The sequence below is a fragment of the Sardina pilchardus genome, chromosome 10 (genome assembly GCF_963854185.1).
Source record: "Sardina pilchardus chromosome 10, fSarPil1.1, whole genome shotgun sequence".
NCBI classification, from domain to species: domain Eukaryota; kingdom Metazoa; phylum Chordata; class Actinopteri; order Clupeiformes; family Clupeidae; genus Sardina; species Sardina pilchardus.
In genome coordinates, this window is record NC_085003.1 from 15,602,156 (window position 1) to 15,615,777 (window position 13,622).

A 13,622-nucleotide genomic window follows, 5' to 3' on the forward strand; every position below is an offset into this window, starting at 1 on the left:
AAAATGGAACCAGAACTATCTGTGGTGCAAATCTCTTTTCTACTAGCCACTGCTAAGGCAGCTGTCTTCTTATGCTAGAGTTTGCAGATTGTCTCATTTTCCTTTATAGTATCTGTTGTACTATAGAGATATTCTAAACATATCAAATATAGATGTGTATGTGTAAGGTGAATCACATAGATCTACTTTCAGTTAAAAATACTCTTCACTTGGATCTCATGATATACTAGTGTTTTAAAGTCTTCCTCTTCATTTCTCCTCTATGTGTTTAGTATCTATCTATTTTATGTTCTTTGCAGACATATATTTTTGACATGTACATCTTATAAAAATACACAGACAGGGAGAAAGTGGGGCCTTTAGTAACTCTTTCAGAAACGGTGCCTGTCATATTACTGACCCATCTCTTCCTCCTCAGTGCCTGTCTTCTCTCTTCCTTCTCAGAGCCTGTCTTCTCTCTCTCTCTTTCTCTCTCTCCTCAGAGCCTGTCTTCTCTCTCTCTCTTTCTCTTCCTCCTCAGCGCCTGTCTTCTCTCTCTCTCTCTCTTTCTTTCTCTCCTCAGCGCCTGTCTTCTCTCTCTCTCTCTTTCTCCTTCATTTGTCTATCTCCCCCCTTCATGACGTCATTACCATTCCCCTCCTTCCATCTCGTCCTTTTATGTTCTCCTCTGATCCAGCCGACAGGCAGTCGTCCGCCTCGGTCCTGTCATCTTTATTCCACAGGCCCCCCTCTTCCTCTTCCCCCTCCTCCTCCTCCTCTTTCCCCCCCTCTTCCACTTCCTCTGCTGTGTTCATCTCATCCTCTTTCATCCCACACCCTCACTGTGTTCCTCTTCCCTGACCAGCTCTGGATGGGGCGGGGGCGAGGGGGGGCGAGGGGGGGTTTGGGGGGTGCTGCGCTGCTCCCTCATGGCTGCGTCTGAGAGCTGACCAGCAATTTGTGCCAGCTGACAGCCCGCTTACGCATGTCCACCTTGTCCAGCCAGATGTAGGCCTCACCAATCAGAGTCTTCTTCATGAACTTCCCACCGTTGGACACAAGGAAGAGCTGCATCGTATCAGTAGACAAGGAGAGAGAGAGAGAGAAAGGGACAAAGGGAGTGAGGGAAAGAGAGAGAGAAAGTTGGGGTTAAACAAATGACTTACAGTAATATTCAAAGTTAATATGCATGGTACTGTATGTGTGATGTGACCATTATCCAAAATCACTGATAGTGGTATAAAAGCTGTATTTCGTCTTTATGAAATATATGCTAAATGGAATGGCTTTTCATGTACGTTCAAGCTGCATACTTAGTAAAGGAGAGGTATCTTTACAGGAGGCCAATACACAACAGAGCTGCAGCATTTCTATGTCAGAAATCATAAATAAGGAATTTCATGCATTAGAAGCAATCTGAAGTAACCTTATTTGCAGCTACAGGGTCAATTATATCATGATTACTTCACTTAATATGGGCAGACAGGACGTGCATATACGGGCTGCCGCCAGTGTGGCCGTGGGGGTGCGGGGCGGTGCGGAGTGTCCTTGGCACTGACCTGGATGGAGTGGCCGGCAGGGTTCATGCTGAAGCGGAATGTCTCGTTGAAGGAGGGCTCCCGGTCGTGCCGACACACACGGGTCTTCTTCTTAATGATGCGCTTCTGTGTGGCCACGTTGACCACATACAGTTTTACATACAGGTCTGCAATACACACACACACACATAGCAATGGCTATTATACTGAGGGGGATTAGACAAGTAGGTATAAGTAGATATACTCTTTGGATCCTGTGAGGGAAATTCAGTCCCTGCATTTATTTATCCGTGAATTAGTGAACGCACACAGTGAACACACAGTGAGGTAAAGCACACACTAATCCGGAGCAGTGAGCTGCCTGCTCAACAGTGACGCTCGGGGAGAAGTGAGGGTTTAGGTGCCTTGCTCAAGGCCACTTCAGCTGTGGATGTGCATGTGGATGTGGACGTGGGAGACTGTGGCCGTGTCCAAAAGTCAAGGGCGCACACTGGATAGTACTGCTCTTTCCAGTAGCGTCTCGGTTAGCTTGCTCCTCAGTATGCGTCCCTACATTTGGACAGCACAAACTAGTTGGCGTCACCTGACTCGGGGAGGGGGGTGTGTTGCTTGATGATTTGCATGACGTGTGGAGCTTTACCTGCGCTGCGCAATGGATTATGGGATATCTGAGGCCAAAAAAGATGCACACTTGGAAATCACGCCAAACTAAGTACCCATCTAGTGAGAGCGCTTGACTTTCGGACAGTCTATTCTGACGTAACTTCCGGAAAATGCACGCTGCCCAAGGTGTGTACTTAAGATTCAGACACAGCCTGTGCCTACAGTCATGCAGTGTATGAGAGCTGCGCCGAGCCGATGCAGGCAGCTTTGACAGATTAAGTTGGATGGTGGTGTCTTAGGGGACTACCGCGCATGTGTGTGTGTTTGTGTGTGTGTGTGTGTGTGTGTGTGTGAGAGAGAGAGTTTTACCTGGTAGATGATCAGGTGACTTGAACTTGTATGTGATGTTCCTGCACTGAAGGATCTCCAGCACCAGCTGTTCTCCCTCAGTCTTCATCTCCCTCTTCAGAGCTACTCTGATCTCCCCCATTACCTGAGTTTTACCTGGGGGGACGGAGAGAGAGAGAGAGAGAGAGATAGAGAGAGAGAGTGAGAGAGAGAGAGAGAGAGAGAGAGAGAGAGAGAGAGAGAGAGAGAGAGAGAGAGAGAGAGAGAGAGAGACGAGGGGGCATAAACACATAGCAGGTTATAAAATATACATTATAAATAATGCAGAGTTTAGGCTACAAGTGGATATTCTTAGAGGATCATTGCTCAAATATTAATAGATCTGAAAACAAAGATGTTAGACTGTTTGTGCTGCAATTTTTTTTTGCCATTGTTGCTGTTTTGTGCTTATGGCTCTGACTGAAAGAGAGCACTGCCTCCTAGTGGATTTATGTGGTAACAGCTTTGGACACAGTGCTCATGCTTGTGTCTAAAATGTGACTCACATTAGATAAATGTTTTCTAAGATGAGAGGAACAAGGATAAAATAACATATCCTTAAAAAAAAAAGAAAGTGATTGATCGTGGATTATATTTATGCCTATGATCATGATAGACAAAGGCCAGATTTATAATCCAGCCCTCGAAACTGCACACGCATTTTGTGAAGCTAAAAGGATGGATCCATCAGCAGGCTCTTTTGCTGCCTCATGACTTAATGTGATAAGAAAATAGGCCTGAAGGTTGTTTGGCGTACTAGAACTCATCTTGTATGACCACTGTAAGAGCTCTGTCTTCCTCTCACCTTCTCTATCCTAATGGATGAACATCTGACGTATTCCAACTGGAGCTGGAGAGCAGATGATGTGCTACAGGCTACTGAGATAATAATCATGCCACAATCAGCAGGGCTGTTAGCAGAGAATAGCGGTGTAGTCGCTAAAGGCTGCCAGCTGTGCCCGCACACAATGCCCCGGGCCACGCCGCTCCATCTCCCCGGTCTGAATGGGCGCCCCCGGCTGGCTTTGTTTGACGCGAGCGCGGAGCGCACGCCAAGCAGTGCTCAGTCAGCACCTGTAACCAGACACGCGGCCAGGCACGCTGGTCAGGTGAGAGGCCTCCGCCCGGACACCTGACACCTCCGCAACAGGTTCCTCAGGTGTGCGCCACAGGAGTGGCGGATTGGCTTACAACCCTGTTTGAGTTTCCTCAACAGTACCACCCCCAACCCCCCCCCCCCCCCCCCCCTCCCCCAAAGGAGAGTGTGGACTTGGAAGTGTGTGTTTGTGCATGTGTAGGGTTGTAGGTGGTTGTGGGAATGTATGTGTGCATGTGTGTATGTGTATTTGTATGTGCGTGTGTGGGGTGTGTGTGTGTGTGTGTGTGTGTGTGTGTGTCTGTGTGTGTGTGTGTGTGTGTGTGTGTGTGTGGGTGCAAAACTCTTACCCTCTGATGTTAAAGTGTCCATTCCACTCTTATCGATGCCATTTGGGATGTTCTTCCTAAACAGAGACAGATAGAGAGAGACATACACACAGGTAGTTTGCTTTTTGAAAAATATTTTACATTTTAGCTTCAACAGTAGCTGTGACTTTACATAGAAAAAATAATGGAAAAAAATAATATGAATATAACAGTTATATGGCTATGACTTTCTGACAAATATCACCATATACTGTACATTTGCAAGCCAACAGAAAATGTCACTTGACATTACGAGATGATACATTTCTAGTGCTATACGTAGGGGATTTCACAGCGGCCAATCAACAACCAGGCCTACTTACTGTCAAAAACAACAAATCACTAACAAATGAACATTTGCAGGCAAAAAAACAAAATCAAAACATCCTCCAGAGTATTTCACTGGGGTTATGAAGCAGGCTTCTTCCTTCATGAGTGTTTCATTGAACTAGGCGCCCAACACATTCAGAAGGCCCACCCCTCTCCACATTCATTAAACTAGGCCCACAACACATTCAGAAGGCCCACCCCCCTCACATTCATTGAACTAGGCGCCCAACACCATCAGAAGCCCCCCCCACACACACACTCATGATGGGTGCTCTGCCAACAAATACCGACAAATTCTTTGGTCATTCTTATTCATTGCTGTGTCCGTTCATGATACAATCAGCAACGTAACTAGACCAACAGCAAGCCTTTGTTGCAGGCACTCACAAATACCAACAAATTCTTCAGTCAATCCTATTTGTTGCTGTGGCCGTTTATGATCTGATCAGCAACATATCCAAACCAAATGCAAACCCTTGATGACGGCACCAAGTACCACCCTGTTCTTTGGCCATTCCTCTTCATTGCTGTGACCATTTGTGATCAACAAGATAGATAGATAGATAGATAGATACTTTATTGATCCCCAAGGGGAAATTCAATTCAACAACATAACCAGACAAACCGTAAGCCCTTGACACAGGTGCCTTCAAATACAAACTACTGTAATACCTACAAGATCTTCACACCAAGCAATATAATAAATTCTTCAGCGGTAATGAAAACTATTAAAGACGACTTCAAGTGACTTACAGCTGCGGGACCTGAAAGATGGCACTGTCCACTGCATTGGTTCCTGTGCCATCTTCTGTGTCCAGCCGGTAGTCATCGCTCAGACCAGGCATGGTAGAGTTTTCTGTTATTCTGTGATTTGTCCTGTCTGAACACACAAGAGAACCTTGTCGGTTAGAGGTGTGTGTGTGTGTGTGTGTGTGTGTGTGTGTGTGTGTGTGTGTGTGTGTGTGTGTGTGTGTGTGTGTGTGTGTGTGGTTGTGTGGGTGGGTGGGTGAAAGAAAGCATTCAGATTTTACATGGAGCATGAAACAATGTCATGTGTAACACAGTATGAAGTTTAACTCAAAAGGTGAGGTAAGGACATACTGTTAAATCAATACATGTGTCTAATGGTCAACACACAGAATGGATTACTCTTCTTGTTTTACTTGGCTTCTCTAAGAATTCTTCATTGTTCATCAGAGCTTTTATGCATTATTATACATTCTGAGGCATTTTATTTGAGCCTATTTTATCTAACATGCCTATCATCCATTTAGAATCATTTATGGATTTGTTAAATAATTAGCTCCAAACTGGATCATTGCCAATTTACCCTTATTGAATTTTATTTTATCATGTTTTACAGAACAATATTAACTGTGTATATCAAAGGTTACTGGTAGCAAATAAGTATTACTGAGTGTCTGCAAATGCTTTATTGATGCTTATACTCAAATGGTGATGGACGGAAAAAAAAATACAAAATAAAAAAATAGACGTAAAAAACCTTCACAGGTCATGTCCAAACTTGACCTTTACCCAGTGTGTATTTAGAGATAGCAGGTGGAGTCATGAGTCTCTCACCTCCTCCAGTCTGTGGCGTGTCCTTCGCTGAAGGTCAGCTGACTTGAAGCTGCGCTCTCATTGGCCGATGCAGGCAGCTTTGACAGATTGAGTTGGGTGGTGCTGTCTTAGGGGACTTCTTCTACTGCGCATGTGTTTAAGTGTGTGTGTGTGCGCGTCTGTGTGTGTGTGTGTGTGTGTGTGTGTGTGTGTGTCTCTGTGTGTGTGTGTGCAGTCATAGGGTGGCTGTGTGTCTTCTTTCATGTCTTTTATTGTGATGTGATTGTCTGAAGCATATCGGTGAGTGTCCAATGCGCACTGACATAAGACACTCGTCTAGGGTATGTGCTTCCCTTCACATGGAACCAGCTTATGGACGTCACAGTCATGCAGACACACACAGGGTTGGTCCACTGCAGGGGAGAGGCCTGACCAGTGGAACGGGACTGGGTTCTTACACAGACCAGACTGGGAGGAGGTGCATGCACCACACATAGGGAGGGAGGAGAGAACGACTCCACACCGAGATGCTTTTTGTTTTGGATTTAGAAACTCAAAGGCAATAACACACGTGTTAATGATGACAGGTCTCAGTAACACTTCCTTTAAATTGCTCTGAGTTGGGTGCGTACTGTTCTGCTCACTGACACAAGAATATATGCACACATCTAGTTAACATTAAAGCTACTGGAAACACTAGCAATAAAGTCATGTTGTACTATTATAAACAATTGATATTAATGATATTCAGCCATTCAACATGGCTTACACTTGAATTTTGTCTGGGTGTATATCCAGTAAAATGAACTGGAGCTTACAAAGGACTGCAGGCATCCTTTGGCAGAGCGACTTGAAGGAAGTGTTAGTAGAGAGGTTTTCACTCTGGGGGGGTTTCAGTTTCTCAGTCGGGGTCGGGGTGTGCGGACTATACAGGGTCTGTCGCCAGCAGTCGCTGAGGCTTATGAGGATAGGAACTGGGCGACTGACATCTCAAGGGGTTGAAACACACACCTCACATTGCTCAGTGGTAACGTTTACAGGTTTCAATGTCATTTTATCAGAGGAAGAAAGGTCTTTTATGGCTAAAGATTCAGTAACCTTGGTTTGCCAGCTAGTTTAAACAGATGAGGCTAATTCTAAGATTATTCTGAGTAAATTATTGACTATCCAGACATTTCAACTTTCTATGTCTCTCAGAGAATAATAATGTTTTTTTTCTGCTCTGACTAGACAATATGCATATTCATGATGAGAATGTGCTAAGTGAAACCATTCCACTAAATTATACTCTGATGCATTTTTAAGAATCCTTTTAAAAGCCTCTCCCATCCAGCTCGGCTAAATGCTTTAAAGGGAAATGACTTTCAGCTATTTGAGCAGGCCTTGATTAGAACTTGCATTTGCACTCTAGAACGAACACTGAGATAAAAATAATACAAAAGAACAAATAAAAAGTAACACTCAAAAAACATGACAGATGGGCTTGCACATGAGGGACAGAAAAGCAAAACAAAGGACGATTCTGAGAGAAATGATAGGAGAGAGACAAAGAGAGAGGGAGAGAGAGAGGGAGAGAGGGAGAGAGAGAGAGAGATAAAGAGAGAGAGCAGAGAAGGGAGAAAGAAGGCCAGAGAGAGAGAGCGAGAGAGAGGAGAGGAGATGGTCAGATAGAGTGAGAGAGAGAGAGATAAAGAGAGAGAGCAGAGAAGGGAGAGAGAGAGCAAGAGAGAGGAGAGGAGATGGTCAGATAGAGAGACAGAGAGAGAGAGAGAGAGAGGAGAGGAGCAGGTCAGATAAGCTGTGTGCTCATGCGTAGGGGAAGGGGTTACTTGGTTGGAGGCGCGCTTGCTGCACGGCCGCCTCTGCAGCGGCGATAGCGTTCCCCGCCTCCTCCAGGTGTGCCTGTGTGACGCTGCTCTTGCTCTGGCTGCGTGAGGGTCCGTGGGAACGCAGGTGCCCCTCCGAGGAGGACTTGGAGCTGCCGGGGCTGCTGTGCGATTTCTCCATGGTGGGCATCTGGGAATCTGGAACAGGGAACACGGAGTCAGGTGTGGACCAGATGCTGCGCTGGAGCGGCGCTCTCCCTCGGGATGTCCTGTCTCACCTGGATTGGTTGACGCCTCACCAGCTGTTTTCTTTTCAGAGTTCTTTTAGTCCTGCACTGTTTGCTGATCTACTGTGTTGTTTGCAGTAAAGCACTGCAATACGGCAACATTTAAGCATACAAAAGAGCCAAGCTGCTGCTTGGCTGAAACACAAAGCGCCAAGGAGTGCTATGGATATCTCAGCTCATTTTAATGTCCCTCATTATATTCGCTGCCTTTAATTACGACATACTACTGTATATTCAAGTTAATGGATCATTTGAATTGAATGTACATCTTAGTTACTAACAGTACATCATGATATGAAATTATCAGATTTTAAGGTTAGTAACAAACAGTAAATGTGTACTTACTGTACGTACTGTAGCACTGTTATTCATGATTCACCTCATTACTCTGATATTGAGGATGCTATCAGTAATCTAAAGCCGCTGCCACATGTGAAGTCCTGACCATGTGTGGTGGGAAGTGCCGGTCACCCTACTGTACCTTTAGCTGGGTCAGGGAAGATGCCATGGCTCCGACTCTTGATGACTGAGGTTTTAGGCGACTGCTGGCCGTCCGGTCCACCGGAACCTCCAGGACCTCCCGATCCCCCCAGCCCACCTTGACCCCCGGACCCGGGTCCTCCCTGCCCGCCTGGCCCGCCCGGGCCCTGTGGGGGATGGGCTCTGCCGTGCTGGATGCTCTCACTTTGCTCCTTTAGGGGGAGCCAGCGAGGCGTGTTGTCCAGCTGAGCTGTGTTGGAGAGGTCAATCAGCACCTAGGGGCATGGAGACATACCATCAGTGGAACTGGGCCAAAGTATAGCAATGGGGCAGATAGGTTTGGGGTGGTGGTGTATGTGTGTGTGTGTGTGTGTGGGGGGGGGGGGGGGGGGGGGGGGGGGGGTGCTGATGGCTAAGAAGATGAAGGGGGAAATTGACAGATATAAATAAGATAGCTGTAACTGTGGAGTGACAGCTCAGTGATAAACGTAAATAAATATTGAATATAAATATACTTACTTCTCCGAGGAAGTCATTTGAGGAATATCTGTCATAATCCCAAACCGTCACTTCCAGGGTTTTCCTTTTAAGCTTATTTGGTAGATGGGAAAAAGCAGTGAATAATTAGAAATCTGTTTAGCACTGATATGAAAAGATATCACGAAGAACAGACATTTCTTTAACTTCAAACCTTATGAGATTTCCAGAAATATCTAAATCTGCACTCAAACAAACATTGCATGTCTGTGTCCCATCTATGCCTCTTGTCTTTGCAATCCTCCTTTATTTCATCTGGAGCCCCAAATGTGTTTAGGTTCATTCTGCATTGTCACACTACAACCTCTCTAAATAAGAATGCTTTAACAGAAAAACAACCTTTCAGCAAAGGAAGCATTAACTTAGTATATCGGATGGGCTAAACTAGCTGCATAGGATGTTAGTTTTGGGGTGATTTAAGGGTACTTTCCCTTGGTGAAGCAGAGCAATGCTGACAGATAGAGTGGGCTGATTAAAACCACACTCCTCAGCTGAGGAGGACGGGAGGCGGCTCTAAACTGGAGACATCTGTGGAAACTCTGAGCACAATACAGAATGGGCCTCAAGGGAAAACAGTGACGTGCACACACAGAAACACACACACACACACACACACACACACACACACACACACACACACACACACACAAACAAATATAGCCAAAGCGCCACACGCGGAAGATAATTCATTAAAATGCTGTATGTCCGATTGGGACATGCTTCTACACTGTTTATCACGTCCACTGTTGTGGTGTTTTTCTCTCTTCTTTTCTAAACACCTTCCCTTCTTCATGCTCTTCTGCTAGCTTACCAGTTTAAAATAGCATAGCCTCTCCTAACACGGCTCAATGGCCCTTATGCATGGAAGGCTCTTTAGGCATCTCATTTATTTCCAGTGGAGCGTTAGCACTGTTGTGATGGTATCTTCTGTTATATTCAACTCCTTACATGTTCATTCCACCACTGAATATTTGAATAAACATTTTAACACACGCATCAATCATTTTACATCGTAACGTGCTGATTCACTGGGTGCAACAACCAACTAGGTTTCTGTAGACACTAATTACATTAACAGCAGTGGCAGGTTCAAACATACCTGGCTCCACCGGAAACAAATGAGCAGCCTGAAGAGCCTTTCATACACAAGGTCCATTGCTCTGTATGATAAGACATACTGGCCCTCATTTATGAAACGTGCGTACGACCAAAAACAGGCGTACGACAGGCGTACGTTTGTTTCTACGCTCGGTTGATAAATGACGGCCACTGAGGGGCTCGTGAGGGTACCTGTTCCAGGTGGATGTTCTTGTAGATGACAGTTTGGTTCCACTCCGGATTCTGGCTCTTCTGCACGCTTTTGGTTCTGCGCTTGTTCTCAGCACTAGAACATCATGAGAAGAAGACAGAAGTAGTGAGAACGGAGCTAAGTCGGGGGAGGTAGGAAGACACTGGGCAGTCCATATGGCAGCTCACATGGAGAAAGGGTCAGGTGACAATGCTGACAGCGCAATGGATGACTATGTAGATGTGTACACACAGATGCACGCAAAAATAGAAAAATACAAATACAAATCAGTCAATTATTTTGATCCTATTGTTGAACAATAGGTGCATGTTTGCTTCAGAAACACTGAAACACATTGGATCCATTGATGGTCACAGACTGTGCTTGTAAATGCAATGGCTATTCATTTCACAGTAATGTGTCTAGCAGATGATTGTCAATCATCTGCTTTTGTTATGAATAGATTACAGATTGCCATGTAATATTCAGAATTAGACCTTACATGTATGGTTGATGTCTGAATGTGTGACTGACTGTACAAAATAGCATTGTGAGGAAAAAACAAGGCCACACTTAAAAAAAAAAGTTTGCTTTTGATATGCTTTTGAAAGAAACCTTTATCAGAACAGAAACATAAAAGGCTGTGATTATGAGGTGATCCACAGTCAAAGACGAATTTATGAATGCTGTAAAAACAAAATGAAATCAATATGAACCACCCACCAGCAAGCCTGAAGAAAAAAAGTATAATAATTCTACACTACCTTGCATTCTGGACAACCATGACTTGGCTGTGACAATCCAGAGATATTTTTTTGTGGGGGGGAGAGCAAAATATGCATAGGCAAAGAAACAAATAAAAAGCAGTCAGACAGATGGGAGAGTACAAACAGGAAACATAGCCCATCCAGCGTCTGGAAACTGTCATGTAATGGAGTCTGGTTCAGTCTGCTGAGCAGCCGGATCAGATACAGACAGCACGGTGTACATAATGCCTTATAATCATATAAACAAGCCAGATACGGCCATTAGGAGATAGTAGATATACCATTACACTGCCTGATACGTGAGGCGGCCATATTGATTTTGTGGCTTCTTCTCTTGTTGATTTCAGGAACATAGGAGAGGAGATGGACTGTCTTTAGTGTTTCTATTTTAGCTAAATTTCAGATTTAGAGACCACTGGGAAAGGCTTGGTAAATAATCAGTTACTTCTGAAATCTTCACTTGAGCTGATCTCACCAGGCACTCCATTTTAGGAACTTGCAGCAATGCTAAGAGTGCCATTTTCTGATAATAACAAGTTTCGAACAGACTGAACAGAGGATTTTAGAAAATGTCAGTAATTTCAACAGCAGCATTCTGAATCGATCACGTGAAGAGCCCAGAGCAGATGTAGTGGTGTGAAACTAGCCATACTGCTGACTTCTGCTGTAATCTCAACAGAACTGTAAAGGTCAAGCTTCTCACACAGATAACAAAGCTAAAGTGTTAGATAGAAATTGACAAAGGTGCTTGGAATGCACACTTCAGCTGACAGCTGAAGCAGACACTGCAGTACTGAATATTAGAGTGTTTTGTGTGGTTCTGTTGTTTATACAGATTAAGTGGAGTCAAGTTAAGAAGAGTAAAGATTTAGTCTTTTCTTGCACTGGGCTCAAATTCAAATATACTGGTATTTGAAAATGTATTCATTACTGAATGAAAGGTCAAAGTAAAATTAAAAAGTGACTGCTTACCCTCTCCCTGGAAGGAGGTAGACTTTAACGAAGGGGTCTGAATAGCCGTTGTTGTCCCTGGGAGCAAGGTTTCTGGCTTGCAGGACGTGGACGATCAGATTACCCATATTTTTGTCATAATTGATTTGAAGCTGGAAAGAGAAATGCATGCTTAATTATGTGCCGTATTAGATTTCACACAAGGGTATTTGCTACTTGGAAAATGCTATCTAATGATGGTCAAGCGTTGGGCTTGATAGTAATACTGCTCTCATTTCAAATATGGCCACCAATCAGAGATACGTGATATGGAAACATTGATAAATAACTGATCAATAGTGTCTATGTAAATGTTGTTTGTACCTGGATTTCCCCAGTGATAGGGTGAGGCTGAGGCTTCAGGGCTTCTGTGGACTGAACACAACACCACAAATAAACCGTCAGCTCCGTAGAGTACAACAGCACCAAATAATGCATGGATAAGTCAACATATTCCCACTGAAAACAAACTCTCTATTGATTTTTCTCTCCCTCACACATTCTCTCTTGCATACTTTCACTCTTCCTTTTTCAGCATCTCAATTACTCTAACTGAATCTCTCTCTCCCTCACTCCATCTCTTGCTCTTTCTTTCTCTCGCTCTCTCTATTTGTCTGTCTGTCCATCTTTCCTTGTACTCACACACACAAACACACGTACACACACGTACACACACACACACACACACACACACACACACACACACACACACACACACACACACACACACACACACACACACACACACAGACACACACATATATATCTCATGCCTGTCCTTAATTAACTGTCATGTTTTTTTTAGATGGATACCTCCCGGTGTAACCTTTCTGAGTGTGCTCATTTGAAGTGAAAACAAGAAACGATCAAAGCTGCAATGCCCCAACATCAGTCAGCCCTGCCCAGCTACTAATCTTTCTCCGAGCAAGGTCATCTTTGAGGCCAGCCTCCCTCCCCCCAGCATCCTTAGAATCACCTCAAAGTTGCCACTTTTACGCTTTTTGCTGCTCAAAGGTCAACGGATTATTATACAGTACCAAGGTTCGTGACCTGGAGGTACATTTGGATCAGATCAAATGATCACACACTTTATACATACAGTATTTGGAGAAATGTCTCAAGCAGACACAATGTTTACAGCTGATATTATTTTACCCAACCTCTTCAAACAAGGCAAATCAGCAATTCTGATGAAAAGTTGTTGATCTTTGAGCTCCACAGCCAATGAAATGACACCCCTGCCTTCCATTCTCCAGACCAACCACCATTGATCAGTCAGATTTGCTTTAGAACCAGCCATTTGTTGGGGCCATGACGTTTTTGTTGGTGCACATAAGGAAAAGATTGCAAGAGGTCCACAAGAGGTAATTTTCTGAACGTGACACAAAGTGCACTGGAATCATAGCCTGGGTGTTCCCATCCTGCCTTGCGCGGTGATTTCATTCACACTGGGCACACAAGGCAGTCTGGAAACTACCGCCCTAATTTTTGCCTGAGATAGGGTACCAATCACAGAACAGAGGGGAAAGCAAGACTATGATAAGCTATGCACAGACGCATTTGATAGACATCCGTGGCGCCCAATG

At 44.5% G+C, this 13,622-nt stretch overlaps 1 protein-coding gene across 1 annotated transcript in view; it reads right to left on the bottom strand.

Moving 5' to 3' along the window:
• Window positions 1-891: 891 nt before the first annotated feature.
• pclob (piccolo presynaptic cytomatrix protein b) overlaps window positions 892-13,622 on the bottom strand; it is a 30,430-nt gene continuing 17,699 nt past the window's right edge. Inside the window, exons 10-22 of the mRNA XM_062547985.1 lie at window positions 12,361-12,411; window positions 12,019-12,149; window positions 11,044-11,070; window positions 10,282-10,375; window positions 8,974-9,045; window positions 8,632-8,729; window positions 8,456-8,538; window positions 7,691-7,885; window positions 5,055-5,181; window positions 3,954-4,009; window positions 2,490-2,624; window positions 1,539-1,684; window positions 892-1,047 (exon numbers count right to left, since the gene is read on the bottom strand). Coding sequence (XP_062403969.1) covers window positions 907-1,047; window positions 1,539-1,684; window positions 2,490-2,624; window positions 3,954-4,009; window positions 5,055-5,181; window positions 7,691-7,885; window positions 8,456-8,538; window positions 8,632-8,729; window positions 8,974-9,045; window positions 10,282-10,375; window positions 11,044-11,070; window positions 12,019-12,149; window positions 12,361-12,411 — 1,356 coding nt within the window. The 3' untranslated portion in view covers window positions 892-906. The remainder of the gene's footprint in view (window positions 1,048-1,538; window positions 1,685-2,489; window positions 2,625-3,953; window positions 4,010-5,054; window positions 5,182-7,690; window positions 7,886-8,455; window positions 8,539-8,631; window positions 8,730-8,973; window positions 9,046-10,281; window positions 10,376-11,043; window positions 11,071-12,018; window positions 12,150-12,360; window positions 12,412-13,622) is intronic.